General features: G+C 46.3%; 1 protein-coding gene across 3 annotated transcripts; it reads left to right on the top strand.

Annotated features, from left to right (window-relative positions):
• Window positions 1-1,143: 1,143 nt before the first annotated feature.
• On the top strand, window positions 1,144-16,333 carry LOC143828634 (uncharacterized). Of its 3 annotated transcripts, XM_077318914.1 has the most exons (6): window positions 1,144-1,241; window positions 2,168-2,500; window positions 8,851-9,088; window positions 12,385-12,567; window positions 15,149-15,219; window positions 15,991-16,333. In XM_077318914.1, the coding sequence occupies exons 3-6, from the start codon at window positions 8,995-8,997 to the stop codon at window positions 16,003-16,005; spliced, it is 363 nt and encodes a 120-aa protein (XP_077175029.1). In that variant the 5' UTR covers window positions 1,144-1,241; window positions 2,168-2,500; window positions 8,851-8,994; the 3' UTR covers window positions 16,006-16,333. The 3 variants fall into 3 exon arrangements, 1 of the variants encoding a protein (XP_077175029.1); XR_013227777.1 differs by lacking the exon at window positions 15,149-15,219 and having other exon boundaries at window positions 9,011-9,088; XR_013227778.1 differs by lacking the exons at window positions 8,851-9,088; window positions 15,149-15,219.
• Window positions 16,334-18,490: the final 2,157 nt, after the last annotated feature.

Below are 18,490 nucleotides of genomic sequence, written 5' to 3' on the forward strand. Positions count from 1 at the left end.
GACCTACTGGCTGGTGTGCTCTAATGGCTCAGCGCTTACTTTGAAGGAGAAACGTGGCCAGGTTAGCATTGACTGGGCGCACTGCAGCCTGGGCAGCAGATCCTAGCAAACATCTGCTACATTAGCTGTTCAAATTGAATTTCTGCTCTTTTTTTGGTGGAATAATAGTTGCAAAACGTTTAGGGGGTGCATCTAAAGTGCATTGCTTTGGTCAACGGTGGCCTTCTGTCTTCCCATGCAAAGAGTTAAATTGAGTGCTTAATGTAAGCAACAAAGTTTTTTTTGTGTGTGTCTGTGTGTGTTAACTGGTGGTGTGGTGGGAATTGACATTTTGAGTTTGGACGGGGCTGGAGCTTTAGTGCATTGTATTTATCTGCTGTTCCCAGTCTTCACTCCACTCTTGTGCCTTTCCCTATTGTTGGGCTGTAATCTGATGCGTAACATCGGCAGCAAGGTAGATACCGTCCTGTGCATGCATATGCATTACCTCTAGACAGGGGGAAACATAGAAATAATGTAAGGGTCAGGAGGATGGTGGCCAACTCCAGGGTGAAAAGGTCCTGGAGATTTGGGGATGGAACCTGGGGAGGACAAGGAACTTGGTGGGGCACAGTGACATGGAATCCATCCTTCCAAGCATCCATTGTCTCCTGAGTCCTCTATATAGGACTCATACAGATATCTATCATCTGTAATTCTTGGAGATCCCCAGGCACCACCTGGAAGCTGGCATCCCCATCCTGTAGAACCTGAGATTCCAGCTGGGGTCGTGGATGACTCTGGGGAACAACTCATGGATCATGTGGTATGTTTAGGCCAAACCTTGGAAACTGCTTTGGGATTTGGATTCAAGATGGGAATCTGCTTAAATCAGACTTGTTTGGATGACTTCTGATGTCATGAAAATAGTCTTAAGGGTTTTCTGCAACTGGATTTTGCTCCATCTTGTCTTCTCAACTGCATCGCCCGAAACCCTCCCCACCCTTACGCGCTGGTCATTGCTGACCCTGTTTTTCTCTGCGTTTCCCCTGTGCTTTTTCAGACATGAAGAAAACTAAAATGAGCAACGAACAGCCAGTGATCTTGGTTGCAAGGGAGGGGAGGAAACAGCGCAGGCCAGAAGGCAAGCTGGAGCAGAGAATGATGACATGCTTAATTCAAGGTCTTTAAAGGGATATTGGCATGTTGTAAAAGTTCACTTGGATAATGCCACTCATCTGCTGTGGAAATCTGTGTCTTTGGTAAGGGGATGGGCCCATTCTGTGGTGAGAACTATAAGTTTTCAAAGTGATTTGCTGCTATACTTGGAAGGCAAGGAAAGCTCATAAAGTTACAGCCTCAAGTCGTTGTTCACATTCATAATTGTAGCCAAAAGATTTTCAGCAAAGTATGCTGGAAAAGTAGATCAACAACAGCATTGAATTTATTTAACTTTGTTTATAGGCCACCCTACAAACAGCTTGGTGTAGTGATTAAGAACGGTGGCTTCTAATCTGCTGAACTGGGTTTGATTCTCTGATCCTCCTCATGCAGCCAGCTGGGTGACCTTGGGCTAATCACAGTCCTGATAGAGCTGTTCTCACGGAACAGTAATGTCAGGGCTCTCTCAGCCTCACCTACCTCAAACAGCGTGTTTTGTGGGAAGAGTAAGGGAAGGCAATTATAAGCTGCTTTGGGCAGTGAAAAGTAGGGAATAAATACAAACAAACTCTTTTGGAGGCTCAAGGCAGATTACGGGATTGGAAAACAACAACAGTAGAGACAGAAATAAAAAAAACAACCAATAGAAAAATGCAGGACTAGAATTACAGAACTGGGGAACAATGCAAACAAGGTAAACTTGTATGCACTACAGAAGGTGGAGACAATGCAGTAAAAAGAGACAATACCTAGAACTATCTTTTCCATCGATTGCCAAGATATAAAGGTTCACTCCAGGGTTTTTCTGTTCTACCACAGCAGGAACCTCTCTATAAAAATGCCCTCTGGAACATTACTTGTTTGCTCCTTCTGCAGAGTGACAGAACTGTGGAAGTCTTCCAGACCTCCTCAGGCATAGCAGCTGTACCCACTGATTTCCTGAACGTTTTACATGTAGCCCCAAAGCTGCAGTGCCTAAAACATGCTCACCTGCAGCATTCCAGTGATTATGGCACTTTATCTGCAGGCTGACCTATTGCCCTTTAATTGGCCTGGCCTGCCTGATGATCCCCTGCTGAAGATTCTCCACACCTGACCATATCAGTTGGCAAGTCCACCAGAGCTCCTTCCAGCAGCAGTTTGCTAGAGGAGCCAGGGAAGGAAGCTTTTCCTTCCCAGCCCAGAGGAGAGCCTGATACACCAGCAAGACAAGACACGGTTGGCCAAGAGAGCTTGGAGGAGGTGAATGAGGAGTCCATTGAATTGCAAGGAATGGTCACACAGCATTTTGGGATCTGCATGTCAAATCTGGAGAGACACAGTGGCCAGGGGACAGCAGCAGATCGCTAGCACAAGCAAGGTAAAAATGGCAGCCATCGAACTGGGAAATTTGAGTTCCTGGGTCTGGAATCCTGGGGAAGTTAATGTGAGAATCTTATTTGAGGGAAGAAATGTAATTATATTGCTTAGGCTGGCTCCAGTGGCTTGGTTGCTGATTTAGACAGGTCATTAGTTTTGAGCACCCCCCCCCCCCAGTACATTATACATGCCAAGCAGGGAGAAGTTCCATAGGTACAGCTTCTCCCGTGAATGCAGCATTGCAGTGGAAAAACTTCCACATCTTGCATTTGTTTCCGCAGCTGACTGAAATAGAGGGATCACTTGAGGTCAGAAAACTGCAGTCGTCCTGATTCTTGTAAAGTGATGAAGTGAATGAAAATGTGTTGATTCAGACAGAAATTTCGATTACCTTGCTAGTACTTATTAATACCTGCTAAATACATGGTTGAAAGGTGCCTCTTGTGGCACAGGGTGGTAAGGCAGCAGAAATGCTGTCTGAAGCTGTCTTCCCATGAGGCTGGGAGTTCAATCCCAGCAGCCGGCTCAAGGTTGACTCAGCCTTCCATCCTTCCAAGGTTGGTAAAATGAGTATCCAGCTTGCTGGGGGGTAAACGGTAATGACTGGGGAAGGCACTGGCAAACCACCCCGTATTGAGTCCACCATGAAAACGCTGGAGGGCGTCACCCCAAGGGTCAGACATGACCTGGTGCTTGCACAGGGGATACCTTTACCTTTTACAGGTTTCAGAGGTCGATAAAATGAGTTCCCAGCTTGCTAGGGGGTAAACGGTAATGACTGGAGAAGGCACTGGCAAGGCCACCCTGTATTGAGTCTGCCAAGAAAACGCTAGAGGGCATCACCCCAAGGGTCAGACATAACCCGGTGCTTGCACAGGGGATACCTTTACCTTTACATGGTTGAAAATACAAGATAGTTCCTAGTCCTTTTTGGTTTATAAAGGAAGAGCCGACCGACCTTCTCTCCAACTTGCTTCAAAAGAACAGCTAGGAACTTCTGAACCCCCAATACAGCACTCAGCTAATTTAATTAATTAGGCAGCCTAGTAAGCTTTTATGTTGTTTGTGAACTGGATGAGGCGTTTTATCTGTGAGAAATTTCATTAGTTAGTTCCTCAGGAAACTATTACTAAGCCTGAAAATGTTTTTGGGTCTGCCAGGTAGTTTTGAGGAGGGAATATTGTATAGTGGACATAAATTCTTCTCCCTACCTTTTGATTCTTTCATTTCTTGTTTCTGCCTTTTTGTCTATATATATATATATGGCTGCTGGGTGTCCTGGTTTTAAAAGGAATATTAGGAGGTTCCCATCAAAACTTGCCAAAAGCAAACCCCAGTGAATTTGGCTCTCCTCTTTCGTGCAGAATGCCAAATAATGTGCAGAGTAACCAACCCTGACATGGGATTTCACCTCTTCAAGGCCCATTTGGAGATTTCCGTAGGAGCAAAATAGCTATGAAATCTTGAAGGTAGTGAGGTAAATCTGAATAGGACTCATAACTATTATCCACAAGACTCCTCGTCTGTTATCTTGGTGGTGTCTATTTGTATTAAAAATAAGTGTATCCAAAATTCGGACTTCAGAAGATCCATTTCAGCACTATGAATAACTTATCACAATTAAGCACATTAAGCAAATATTAAGTATTTGCTTATCTTGTTTCTGGCCCTGTAATCTAGAGGTAACATTGAGCTGTAGAGCTTTACTGAAAAATGTGTGATTAGTTTATAAAAACCATGGTGCACAGGAGCCTCAGTAAAATCAGAGTCCAGTAGCACTTTTAAGACCAACAAAGATTTATTCAAGACGTGAGCTTTTGAGGGCAAGCACTCTTCGTCGGTGCTTGCCCTCGAAAGCTTACGCCCTGAATAAAACTTTGTTGGTCTTAAAGGTGCCCCTGGACTCTGATTTTATTGTGCTACTTCAGACCAACACGGCTACCCATTTGAAAGGAGCCTCAGTGTAAGTCTAAACAAAGGGGACTGGGAAACCTGTACAGTGAGGAAAACTTTCCACAAAATGGGGCCTCTAACATAGGATTGGCAGGTTGTGCAGTCACAAATATAGCATGATATATCGATGGCTGTTCCATGTTTCCTCCAAAGCTTTGCTCTGCCGTATCCGTCCCCTCCCCTATATCCATCCCTCTTGAGCCCTTGGAATATTGCCGACATAAGGGGTTTCCCCAGTGGTACCTTCTGACCAGTAGGAGCTTACTGCTTCACATGAGCAATTTTAAAAATCTTTGCCAGGGTAATAAACGAATAAAAGGGTTAGGTGTAGCCTTCTTGTTCCATCCAGCAGTCATAACCTGCGTTAGGATCAGGCTGTTAGGGATGCAAAAAGCATTCTACAGCCTTAAGCCTAACTTCCTCTTTCCTGACAGTTGTCTGATAAGTTGCTAGGATTGTAAATCAGCAAAACCTATAAGGAGTTTTGCTTTGAGGCCTCTTGTTTGTTTTTTAATGTTGCAGGAACCCTCCAAGCATTCACAATATCTAGAGATTTAAATCTTTATGTAGCCGGAATGGCCTGACTGACCTTTTCATCTTCTCATTTATTTTGCATAATTTATTTCACTAACCCATCAGAGAGTTAGCAGCGGAAATCCGAAAGGTACTCGGCGAAGAAAGCATTTGTTCTTGAAAATAAAGCTTGCGCTGCCCGACGCCGTTATGGGTTTAGCGATGGCATCCGATTTCAGGGATGTGACCTGGCAAATTATGGTCAGTCAAACCATCCAGTTTATCAGTGAGCCAAAAATAGGCAAGACATCCATGGCTTATCATATTAAACTTTAATCATGGGTATTTTAATACATAATTTTAAGTATTGGTTGGCTAATTAATCTGTAGCTGGAAAAGATATCCCAAAGGTCCAATGCCTATTATTGTTCCTTATCCTCTACAGCAATTTCAGATATTTGAGTGGGCACACTGACCTATTGCTATGCACCAGTGAACTGAATTTTATTAGATACAGTATAATGCCAACCTGGAGAGCCAGTTTGGTGTAGTGGTTAGGAGTGCGGACTTCTAATCTGGCATGCCAGGTTCGATGCTGCGCTCCCCCACATGCAACCAGCTGGGTGACCTTGGGCTCACCACGGCATTGATAAAGCTGTTCTGACCGAGCAGGAATATCAGGGCTCTCTCAGCCTCACCCACCTCACAGGGTGTCTGTTGTGGAGAGAGGAAAGGAAAGGCGACTGTAAGCCGCTTTGAGCCTCCTTCGGGTAGGGAAAAGCGGCATATAAGAACCAACTCTTCTTCTTCTTCTTCTTCTGTCTTAGATAAAACAAATGCAAACTATGTAATAGAAAACATTTTTTAAAATAGTACTAAAATTCCTTATCCTCTGTCAGGTAAAGCAGAGGGGAAAAATCACTACAGAAGGTAGCATTAATTTGCTTCCGTATATTTTTGCTTCCACGTAGCCTCTTGTGGCGCAGTTGTGGCGTAATTTGCTTCCACGAGCCTCTTGTGGCGCAGAGTGGTAAGGCAGCCGTCTGACAGCTTTGCCCATGAGGCTGGGAGTTCAATCCCAGAAGCCGGCTCAAGGTTGACTCAGCCTTCCATCCTTCCAAGGTCGGTACCCAGTACCCAGCTTGCTGGGGGGGTAAACGGTAATGACTGGGGAAGGCACTGGCAAACCACCCCGTATTGAGTCTGCCAAGAAAACGCTAGAGGGCGTCACCCCAAGGGTCAGACATGACTCGGTGCTTGCACAGGGGATACCTTTACCTTTACCTTTACTAGTCTAATGGCCATTCAGTAAAACTTAGATGTTGGCTTATATACAGTGATAGTCTCTTCCCATAAGAGAACTTGATTTTTCCTTGATTGGTAATGCCAGATGCCTCCTTGAACAAAGATGAAATGATTTTAGAGCAGAGTGATGCATAAAATGCACCCTAATAGTCCACCTTCATAATCCGCTATGGGGTATGTGAACAGAGAGAAGGTGGGGCCAATCGGAATTGGACCCTCACTTTAATGGACAGCAGCTCTGGCCTTCCGATTGGCCCCTCACCACCACAAGCCAGCGCTCAGGGCCAGCAGCTGGACCAACCACCGTGAGTAGCTGGTCAGCCCGGCCGCTGGGGAGAGGGTCAGGGATGGCTTCCCCGGGGCTCTCTGAGCAGGCCTACCGCGTCAAAGATGTGGTGGGCCTGCTCAGAGGCCCACAGGGAAGCCAGTGCTTCACCGGGTAGGGGGGCGGGCGGGGGTGGCTTCCTTGCAGGCCTCTGAGCAGGCCTGTCGCGTCACAGATGCAGCAAGCCTGCTCGGACACCCACTGAGAAGCTAGGGCCTTGCCGGGGAGCCGGGACCTCAGCTGGGAGGGGGGTGGGTGGGGGCTTCCCTGCGGGCTTCAGAGATGCTGTGGGCTTGCTCAGACACCCACAGGGAAGCTGGGGCCTCGGCAGGGAGGGAGCAGACGGGGGTGGATTCCCTGTGGGTGGCGGGGAGGGGGGCAGCCAGAGGTCCCCACACCAGCGGCTGCCATTCAAAGCCTGTCCTTAGGAATGAGCTTTGATCTAGTATTTTCATAAAACAGTTTCTCCTTATTAGATCCTCCCCACTTATAACATGATTACATGCTATTGCTCATTGTTGCCCTCCAGAAGGGTTTGATTGTCTTCTAAGTTATTAAATGAGTGGATGGTAACAATGACTTGGATTCTTTCCACTCACAAAAGAGGGAGAGAGAATTTAATTGATTCCTCCTTTCTAAGTGCCATTCACACATCAAGTCATGCACTTTCACCATGTTCCTAAACCATAAAGTTCTACCACATCTAGATCTGCCAGGACAACCTACATAATAAGCCACAATTTCATATATGTCATAATGAATGTAGGACCATTTCCGCACGAGGAAAATGTTCCTGGACAGCCTTTGCATGTTGGCGGCATATCAAACTCCCTCCATGTAATGTCACCAGCATCCCAAGGCTGTCCAGTAGCCGAGTGGTGATTTGGCCATTTTTAACTCATTATTTCGGGAATCAAGAAAACTAAATTTACCACTGTAAATTGTGCAAACCAGTGAGCAACCAGGGATAAGACCGTATGGAGGGAGAAATGTGTGATATTCTGGCCAGCTTTGTCCACCCTCCCCTCTCCATTTCCTGCTCCAAGTAATTAAAAAAAATATGGCATGGTCCATTTTGTAGCATGACTGCAAAACTGCATTGTTAAAGGTGAAATAAAATCTTTAAAGTGTCCACAATCTTTTTGGGATCAGGCAGGCAAAACACAACCCCTTTTCTGTTTTATGGAGATGGGGAATGAACTGGGAAAGGGGAGGCAGGTGATCGTGTTGCCTTCTCCCGATCATTCAGGGGTTTTTTAAAGTCAACCATTAGCACAGAATGTCTTTTTGGGCACCAGTTATCATGTTCAGGGTCTCAGAAATCCACCCAGACAGAAATCGGGCAGTGTTGATTGCTATTAAAAATGCATCTGTGTTGTGGCATTACTGCATAGCAATGCGGAAATGCCCTTAAAAAATGGGGGCGGGGTGGGAGAAGAAAGTTTCAGTCCACGAGAGAACTGCTGTGCTGTGATCAGCGGCTTGCTGTGATTGACAAGCCAAGGAACCGAGGGAGAAGTTTGTGTGGCTTTCCCTTGAAGCCTCTTCAGGAGGCACAAAGCCACAACGGGGCAGAGGGAAAACGCGGGAGGGGTCTCCCCATGAGGAGGGCTGCAAACATGAGATTTACCATCCTGAGTGTGTAAGCAGGAAGCCACTTGCGTTTTACCTCTCTGTACAGTAATGGTCGGAGAGTATGGTACTTAGATATCCTTGGTTCATTGTTATGAAAAGCCTCAGGTTTTTCACTACAGCTCTTTAAAATTGAACTATTCTATAATTCTTTCCACTGGAATTGAAACTATAGAACGGTACAGTTGGTAATGTACATGGTTCCCAGTAAGAAAATCTAGTTATATGGATGCACTTGAGGCAAAGCCCGTTGCACCCAGGAATGCAACAAGGCGCTAGCACACACACCTGCACTGTGACCTTCCTTAACCCCATAAAAAACTTCCTTAATGTTGAGTTAGAAGAGCTGCTTGGCGTCTTTCCTGATTGTCTTTCTCCCATTATCCCAGTAAGAGTTTACCGAAGTTTGAACTAAGGGATGAAAGAATTGCTAATGGAAAGGTACCCAGTTTACGACAACCTAATTGTGCTTTCTGATATAAAATTAGATTTTTACCAAATATATACTAAAGCGTTGTTGGAAAGACTTTCATGAAAGTTTGGGTCACACCTGAAATTGTCCACAGGTGGAAGTAGTTACATCCATGCAAAGAAGCTTCCCTGACTTTCTCCTCCCCCTGCAGCCTAAAACTTTCCCAGAAGTACTTCTAAGAGACTAGAGACTCCCAGGAACAGCTCTGAAGGAGGGTTGCGCAAAAGATGTTCCTCATCCAAGGGCAGAACTTCTAAGCAGAATTAAAGCTGAATTATTTTTCACTATTATTATCATGGTGTATATCACAGGAACTCCAAACGGATCTGTTCAATTAACCTGCTGGCATTTTTACCTGACGAGCAGGCTTCAAAGGTATAAGAAGCCAGGTAAGTGGCTAATGATGGATTATAAGACGTTTTAAAAAACTCACGTTCATCTGCTTTCTTTTATAAGGTTTCCATGCTGGAGGAGTAGAAATTAATGAACTCTGTCAAGTCGTTAGGAACTAACCCTGGCCTCTAGCCTTCTTAACTATGAGAAATATTCAGAACAATTTAAATAGCAAGAATGCTAAACTGGTGTAAACGTACTGAGGCATTGTAGTCAGGATGAAATCACATATTATAACCCCAGAATATGGGATGAACAGAGTTAAACAGAAAGTGAAGTTATAAGAAGAAAAATTACATGGGTTTTATACCTCGCTTTTCACTGTCGGAAAGAGTCTCTAAGTGGTTTACAATCGTCTTCCCTTCCTCTCTTCGAAACTGGGTAAGTGGGGCTGAGAGAGTTCTGACAGAACTGCTCTGTGAGAACAGCTTCTAACAGGGCTATGACGAGCCCAAGGTCACCCAGCTGGCAGCATGTGGAGGAGGAGCGGGGAATCTAGACTATAGCAATCAGTACCACCTAGATACTTTCGGGGACAGACACTATGACATTCTACCCTGCTAAGGTCCTTCCCCTCTCCAGACTCCACCCACCCAGGCTCCACCCCCAATATCCAGGAATGTTCCAGCCAATTCTGGAAGTTTGAACACTGATCTTAGACCCCCTTCACACGTGACTCTGTAGAAGGAAGCAGAGGTTTTAGGCTGAACATGAAGGCAGCTGTGCCCATGTGAGGATCTGGGGGTCCCAGCTGGTGTTGCAGCTTCCTCCAGATTTCTGCTCCGCTGCTCTTCAGTGCAGGCAGAGTAAGTCTGAGGAGAATGTTTCAGTCACTTCCATTTACCTTCCTTTTGGCTCTCCTGGTTGGTGTCTCTTTGTTGTCACAGGCTGTCCAACTGCCCATTTTCTCCTTGGCTTGTCTGACCACCCTGTAATGATGTAGGCCCACGCCGATTTTCACTGCACACTTGTTCAACACTTGAACTTAATGTGTTGATCAGATGTGAGCCCATCATCCGGTCTGTTCGATTCATGCCAAACAGCCACACACACACACACACACACACAACACCTATGGGTACCATTTTCTTTGCAATCATTTCCCCTGCCACTGGATGGGTTTTTTTTGGAGGGGGGCTTAATAAAAGCAATTGCTAGTTCACTATGGCGTTATAACTTTATAGCAACCTATTGCAATGCTCTACTAGCTCTGGATCCCCAGCTTTCATTTTTCAAAAAAGGTATCTAGCCTCTTTTGATTGGAGAGATAGAGGGGGGCTGGGAATTCTTACTGGATGATGATGATGATGATGATGATGATTACTATTACTATTACTATTACTATTACTATTACTATTACTATTACTATTACTATTACTATTACTATTACTATTACTATTACTATTACTATTACTATTACTATTACTATTACTATTACTATTACTGTCTACCGCTTTCAGCAGAGCCGGCTCGTGGCAGGTTACAAATAAAATAGGTAAATAAGATCTGCTAAAATCCCCTTAGAACCAATAGTTAAATTGCAATCTACTAAGACAACACAGTGGCAACCAACCCCCTAGCTACCTCCGCTGGGGGACCAGGGGAACAGCTGACCACTACAGATGGAACATGGTGGAGTGCTCCTCGTTTGCAGTCCTGCGCAGTGTTATTCCAGTCTGAGACAGGATTACCTCTGTGTAGGAATGCTCCCAGCCAACTTGGCCCACGGCAACCTGGCGTTCTCCTCTTCTTCCATATGATCCCTTGCATGGCAGTAAACAGGACTTCAGAAGTGCATCTGTTGGGCGGCTGGTGCTCTAAAACGCCCAGCGTTGCAACTGCATTGGCGCCGACTATGAAATCAGGATTATTTTCATTTACTTTAGCGGCTAATTTGTTTTGTTTTTCTTAAAATCTGGAGGCTTAATTGTGACAGATGAAAGTCCTTATTTAGGGTAGGCTTTAATTTGATTATTGTCTTCCCTGCTGTGTAAATAGTCTCCTGGGCTTGTTCCTCCCCCCCCCCCTTTGCTTCTTAACTGAGTATGTGTTCTCCTTTGCATTAGACTGTGTAACAATTCCTCTTTGCACAGTCCTTCCTTCCATCCTCTAAGCAAACCCAGAGCAGACAATAGATACATACTAATGGAGCTGGGTACTTACCATCTGCAAGAGCAGATGCCCTCCTGCATCTGTACAATATGTTGGAACTAAGAGCTCCACTAATCTGCATAATAAGGAGGAGGCTTATCCCACTCTAGCTAATAATCACAAAGCAATCGATGCTTCCCATTCCCTCACTGTGGGATACAGCAGCGTTTGTGTTATATCCAGCACCATCTCTCCAGACATCCAGAGGTCAAGCAAGGACTGCAGAATTCTGCCGGTAGCTGCATCTCCTACTTCTCTTCCATGACAAAGTTTCTTCACAAAAGAAGAGTGGGTTTTTTAGAACCTGCTTTTCTCTACTCGAAGAAGCCCCAAAGCAGTTTATAAACACCCTTTCCCTTCCTGTACCCACAACAGACGCCCAGTGAGGTAGGTGGGGCTGAGAGAGCCCTAAGGGAACTGCTCTTTGAGAATACTCCGAAGAGAACTTTGACTAGCCCAAGGTCACCCAGCTGACTGCAGGTGGAGGAGTGGGGAATCAAACCCAGTTCTCCAGATTAGAGCCTGCTGCTCTTTAACTAGTCCACCATGCAGACATTTCACTGCTTCAAGTTAGAATATTGAAAGCTGCATTCCCCTAGAAGTAAGCTCCCCCCCCCCAAATAGCCACATGCTCAAAATCAGGAGCCCTTTTCTTTTTTCTTTTAAGAGTGCAGAGGCAAGGGCAGCCGACTCGCCGGAGCGCTCAGCAAAGACGGGCCAAGTAGCCAATGGTGAGCTGCACTGTGCGTGGCTCCCAATTGGGCACTTGGCCCGAGTGCCACTCGGAGGGGCGAATCAGGAGCCGCTTTGTGGCTCCGGATTCGCCCCTCCGAGTTTTTATCCCAGACAGGGCCCGCCCTTTCTCCTCCCCTTTACCCCTTACCATTTTATTTAGACCACTCTGCAGGAGCGGTTTAAAGAAGGGACGTGGGGGGTGGGTTGGGAGGGCCCTAAGGGAAGGTGAGCTGCAGGGGTCTGCTCTTCAAGAGGTGGCTCAGGTCAGACTTGGCCAGTGGCTGACTAGGAGGAGGTGGTGGCAGACAGACCTTTTGCTGTCGTTACTCAAGTTGGCCAGGCCCAGGGGTGGTCTTAGCCACTGGCCAACAGGGCAGTTGATCAGGCTCCATGCTTGGGGTTCCAGCTGGCCACCGAAGGGGGGAAGAAGAAGAACAGCAGGCTATTGCTGCCCTCTGGACCTGGTGCAGCTGCCTTCCGACACCAGCAGCAGTGAAATCGGCCCCTCTTGCACAGGGTGAGAGCCAGAACAGAACAGGGGCAGCAGAACGGGCAACAGGAGAACTCTGCAATCCACATATCCAAGAATGTATGTATTTATTTCTCTATTTTATTTTTTGTTGTATTTATATAACGCCCTCCCCCGAGGCTCAGGGCGGTTTACATAGAACATAAAACAGTACAAGGAACTTAGATTTTCCATAACGTATAGATAACCGCAACAACAATAATTAACATTAATAACTGTATCACAGGTAACTGTAATGGTGCAAACAGGTCCAGGGCAGAACACCGGAGTAGGCTTCTGGAAGGGAGGGAGTGGGGGCCCTGTGGATGTTGCTGGTTCTGCTCAGCCTCAACCAAATGCCTGGCGGAAGAGCTCCCTTTTGCAGGCCCTGTGGAACTGTTTTAGCTCCGCCAGGGCCCTGATCTCCTCAGGGAGCTCATTCCACCAGGTTCTCTGGCCTTGGTTGAAGCCAGGTGGGCTTCTTTAGGGCCTGGGATCATTAGCCGGTTGGTGGTGGCAGAGTATAAAGCTCTTTGAGGTGCATAGCCAGGGAGGCGGTCCCTCAGGCACACTGGGCCCTGACTGCGTATGATCTTAATCACTACATTGTGTGGTCCCAACCTAGTGGTGACAGCCTCCAAGAGAGACCTGGGGCCTTTACGCACGGGGATCTTTGTTGCAAATTGGTCACTGAATGAAAAATCGCCATTTAAAATAGTGGAATTCGTCGTTATGCATACCTGCCTTTGTAGTGGAATCCAGTTGCGTTTTGTAGCGTTTCCCACAGGCTTCCGGTCTCGGCAGAAATCGCTAGAAAGGAAGCGCTATTGCCGAGCTCATCCCGCCCCTGGCCGTCAAGCAGCCAATGGGCAGCCGTTAGCATGCTCCCAAACAGCCCCTTTCCCTTTAAGAAAGGTTTTTTTAAAAAAAAACCACACCCATTGTAACGAATCTGTGTAGATTCGTTGCAACGGAGAGACCCATCCAGCTGCCTGGGGTGTTTGAGCTGTCGTTTGATCGTTAACACGCTGCCTCCGAGTGAAAAAAAAAATCCCCCCCCCTCTCACGGGCCCGATTTTCGGCTGAATGACTGTGTGAAATGTGTGTGCTTAGTGACTGAAGGGGAGGGACTGAAGCCGGGGAAGTCTCTGTTTGAGCTGTCATTTGATCGTGGCCACGCTGCCTCCGAGTGGAAAAAAAAATCCCCCCTCCCCCCTCTCACAGGCCCGATTTTCGGCTGAATGACTGTGTGAAATGTGTGTGCTTAGTGACTGAAGGGGAGGGACTGAAGCCGGGGAAGCCTCTAAACTGAAAGAGGCTCGCTGGTGCGTTTATCCCCGCTTGCTCGGAGAAAAAAAAATGGCGATCGCTTCACCGGAAGTTTGGAGGACAGGCTCAGGAGGAGGGACTTTGAAGAAACCGCAACAATGTTAACGCACAGGTCTTTTTCGCTAGTGTTACAGATTGGTTGCAGGAGTGTATCGCTTTCCGGAGGGTGAATCCACTTTTTGGGATTCCCCTGAAAGCGCTACAATGAAGCGCTTTTTGCAGATTGGTTTCAGGTGTGTGGCAGATTGTCTACGACGTCGTGCGTTAAGCCAAATCAATAGCGTTTCCAATTGGCAACCATTGTGCGATTTTGAAGCCGTGCAAAAAGGCCCCTGGAGATCCTCTGGTTGTAAAGCTAATCTCCAAACTACAGAAATCAGTTCTCTTGGAGACAATGGATGCTGGGGGGGGGGGCTTATGGCATTGTACCCAGCTGAGATCCCTGTCCTCCCCAGGCTCCATCAGCACCACTGAGATCCATGTCTGGATATGGCAGCCTTATTCCTCATTCCCCCCCCCCCCCATTGTTGGCCAGGGGGAACCTGGCAACCTTATGCTGCCCATAGTCCTTAGAAAATTAGGTGTACTTACCAGCTTTGCTGTCAATGATATGTTAGGGTTAAGACAAAGTGGAAGGTAATCCCATAAAAAGCATGTGAACCTGTGAGAAGAGACCTGAAACATTAACCAGGTTTCTAGAAGTAGGAGTGAGATACTTGTTGGATGGAAAAACCCAGAAGGACATGTCAGGTTCATGGTGTAAAATCTGACACAGGTGATAAAGACCTGGATCATCTGCAGCATTCCTGGCCTGTAAGTAAGGGAAGGGCTCCTTGGTAGGATGCTGACTGTATCTGTTTAAAATGAATCTAAGATTATCCTTAAATATCTTTAAATATATGAATGAAGCGGTGGATGTGTTTGAGTTTAATGCACTGGCTAATTGCTGGAATATAAATGGAGATGACTCAGATCTGCCTCTCTTCATTTTCAGCCAGCTCTCTTCCAGACCAGTTGCTGATAGCTTTAAAAGTAAAAGCTGTTAAAGGTACCCTTATCAATACGGGTAGCTTTCAGAGTTTTGTTTAATGGCGTAAACTGACCAATATCATCATGGTAAAACGTTAGCCCTTTTGCATTTTCAGAAGGCTATCTACCTGGAATTTTCTCTGTTGCTCCCTCTCTATTGAGCCACAACAGAGATTTCAGACAGCATTAAAAAGGAGGAAAGAAAGGGAGAATCAGACATTAAAAGGAATGCATTGCAAAAGTCCCAGTTTAGCCTGCAGAGGGAATGTTGCCCTTTCACACTGAATTTGTTGCTGGGCGACAGGTCTGCAAAGAGAGCTCAGGTTTGCAGAGGAAATGTCATATGAGGGAACAATCTGGGCAGTCAGCCAACAGGTATGTAGCATGAAAGAAAAACATTGCATCAAAGGAAGTTTGGAAAACTGGGGGGGTTGTAGAGCACACAGAAGGAAAATGGATTAGACCAGTGGTCCCCAACCTTTATTAGGCTGGGGACCGGCAGGGCATCGGGCCCCGGCCGCGGGGACCGCGCCCGCGCGGGCCACGCCCACGCATCGGGCCGCGCCCGTGGATCGGGCCGCGCCCGCGCGTCGCGCCCACGGATCGGGCCGCGCCCGTGGGCCGCGCCCGTGGGCAGCGCCCGCGGATCGGGCCGCGCAGGAGCGGCCTGCACGGGCGCGGCCCGGCCCTTATTCCCTCTCCCCGCCCTCCCCGCAGTAAGAAGCTTCCCGGGCCAAGCTTGCGGCCTGGGAAGTTTTTTACTGCAGGGGGGGGCGGGGAGAGGGAGCCGCGGCCCGGCGCCGGGCCACGGCCCGCAGGTTGGGGACCACTGGATTAGACAACTTGTGTGAAAAGGTCCAAAAATGCTACGCTTTTGCAACAAAACCAAGGGGGAAAGCCTGTGTGAATGCGTCATTAATAATTTTGCTCTCACACAGTAATGCATATATGACCAAACATAGCTAAGTGGTCAGTTATTCCTATGCTGGAACCTCCCAAAATTTTCTTCCACCGAAAGCAGGCCAATTATTCCCTAAAGGAAAGTTTTTGAATTATGGATAAAGGAAAATCTCAATGTCAAAATGAGCTGTTGTGCAACCTGGTGATTATTGCATTCCTAATCTCTTTCTCTCATACTGTTCACAGGTTACTTGTTCCTAGCCATGCAACAATCATATGTTCTGATTTACAAGGACAGTTCCTATTTTCTTCAACCTGTCCACAGTAAAACACGTTGGTGATGCCAGTTTCAAATGTTGCTAATGTACGCACATGTAGGCGACTGCACTGTCTACATTTTAGCATCCTCATACAGGTCATTAGAAAGTAAACCTTTGAGGGCGGAGAAGCACTTTGAGTGCATGAAAATGCTTAGACGGGATGCAAAACACCTCTTCTCCATCTTCCCCAGATGTACTGTCCAGGTAGCAAATGCTTTTAAACGTGGTTGGGTTCGAACTGCTATATAATACATTTGTTGTGCGATTAAATGTCCTATTAAAATTACTGCATTTTCAAGAAGAGAATTGTATAATTGTTCTGGGCTACATTCAAGTTTTCACCTTTATGGCCCTATATGGCTTGGGACCAGCATACCTGAAGGCAGCCTTTCTCAACTTTTTTACAATTGAAAAACCCCTGAAACATTCTTCAGGCTTCGAGAAACCCCAGAAGTGGCACAGCAATGCAGAATATTGCTGGGAAGCATGCCCACCCTGGGCCCCTTCCCACCCCCTCCAGGCCCATCACTGGCCATTTGGGGGCCATATATAGTCATATCACTCAATAAATGTTTAGCAATTTTTAAATATATATAAAAATTAATTAACTCCCACCCATTCAGGACAGCCTTCCGGGGTGTCTAGAGCCCCTGGGGTTCCATGAACTCCTGGTTGAGAAAGCCTGCCTTGACCACTGTCTCCCACAGAAACCTACCCATCCACTATGATCCTGCCACCTGGGGCTAGAAATGTTGAAATACGCAAGAAAATCCCACCAGCGGCATTGGAGCTGTCTACTTAGCATAGTTAGAACAGGAACTTCACAGTATTTTTCAAAGAATCATTTTCAGCATCCTGATTGGCTCCACTGTACGTCCTCCTTGCTTGCCTCCAGAACAACAGTTAGATGGTTAGCTCTCTAACGCTACTCTTTCCATACGAAGTTCATTTCTCTTCTAAGTATTTTTTTAACCATCCTAGAGCTCTGTGCATAGTTAAACTCTTCCAACAACAAAAAGGACCTTCTTGGTCATGGTGCCAGAACTCATGTCTCTCCTCTCATTGTCTTTTACCAGACACTTTTTGTTCTGTTTGGCATACCCTCCAATAACTATTTTGACCTCCTCCATGGCTTTTGGTGTTTTTTTGTGCCATCTATTTAAACTGAATTATTGTCTATATATGCTTTATTTTGCATGTTGTTAAAGATTAAATGTTTTAGAATTTGATGGGGATCCTATTTGGCCATTCCCTTGCCACGGGCCATCAGAGGTCCTCATTCCATTAACATTGTAACTCACCTCGAGCCTTCAGGGAGAGGCAAGTAATAAATTTAATAAATAATAATAATAAAAGTGGCATATAAATCTTTAAAAAACATAAAAATGTCAATTTACAACCAACCCCTCATACTCCAGTATAAGACTGAATATTGCAAGATGAGTGAAGACAGTGCAGTGGAGTGTTCAGAAATAATGGGAATAAGTGCTTACATAGCATTCTTTGGCATGAAAATTGAGCTGAATTCAGATACAACGAAGAGACTTGAATCTGTCCATCATGAGCACAATTCTTAAACACCTACACTCCACATCTCATCTTTCTTTCCTCCTGTGTACACAATGATGATCAAAGACTTCTCATTCCAATCTAACTCCAACTGTTTTTGGCATTCCAACGTGGAGGCCTTTAATACACAGGGGTTTGTTCATTTCTGGTAAATGAGAGACTAAACCATAATCCAGTCTTGGATTAGAATCCTGGTGATTTACTAGGAAGGAAACTTCAGTTTGTTAAACTCCCCACATTGGACTTTGCTACAAACTAGAGTTTGAAAGAAGACTTTGTAAACAAGGAAGTCTTCCATCTTAGCTCTACATGAGTGAGGAAGGAGGGAAGGCAAGGCTAGCACTGCTCATCATGAACAAATTCCCTGCATTCATCTGAGAACGGTTGGAGGTTATGCAGTATCAAAACTATGGATTTCCCCCCACTGTTGCATTGCAATTATGGAGACATAGTGAGGGCAACCAATCTGTCAATGGTTTTGTATGCAGCAGTGAGGAGGTAGTAGGTAGTCAACGTCAACCTAGATTTAAAGGGTTTGGTATTGTTGGAAGGAATGGACTAGGCAGTGTTGCCTAATGCTAACACAGACATCGGAATCTCAGGGGAGGGCAGTTGAGACCAATTGTGTACGACAACGGCCGCACTGCGCCACCTCCAGTTTCTCCCGTGTACATGTGGGGGATGAAATCCCCTGGTGTACACAGTCCGCCTTGGAGGTGTGCATGCACACGGACAACTCTGGGGCTGGAAGGTTCTGCCGTGCTTCGAGGGGGCAGGGGTGGGAGAGGGATGTGGGGGTTGCACAGCAGGATGGTGGGATAGCAGTATGCTCCTATCCCACCATTGGGGGGGGGAGC

Source organism: Paroedura picta, chromosome 2 (genome assembly GCF_049243985.1).
Source record: "Paroedura picta isolate Pp20150507F chromosome 2, Ppicta_v3.0, whole genome shotgun sequence".
NCBI lineage: Eukaryota > Metazoa > Chordata > Lepidosauria > Squamata > Gekkonidae > Paroedura > Paroedura picta.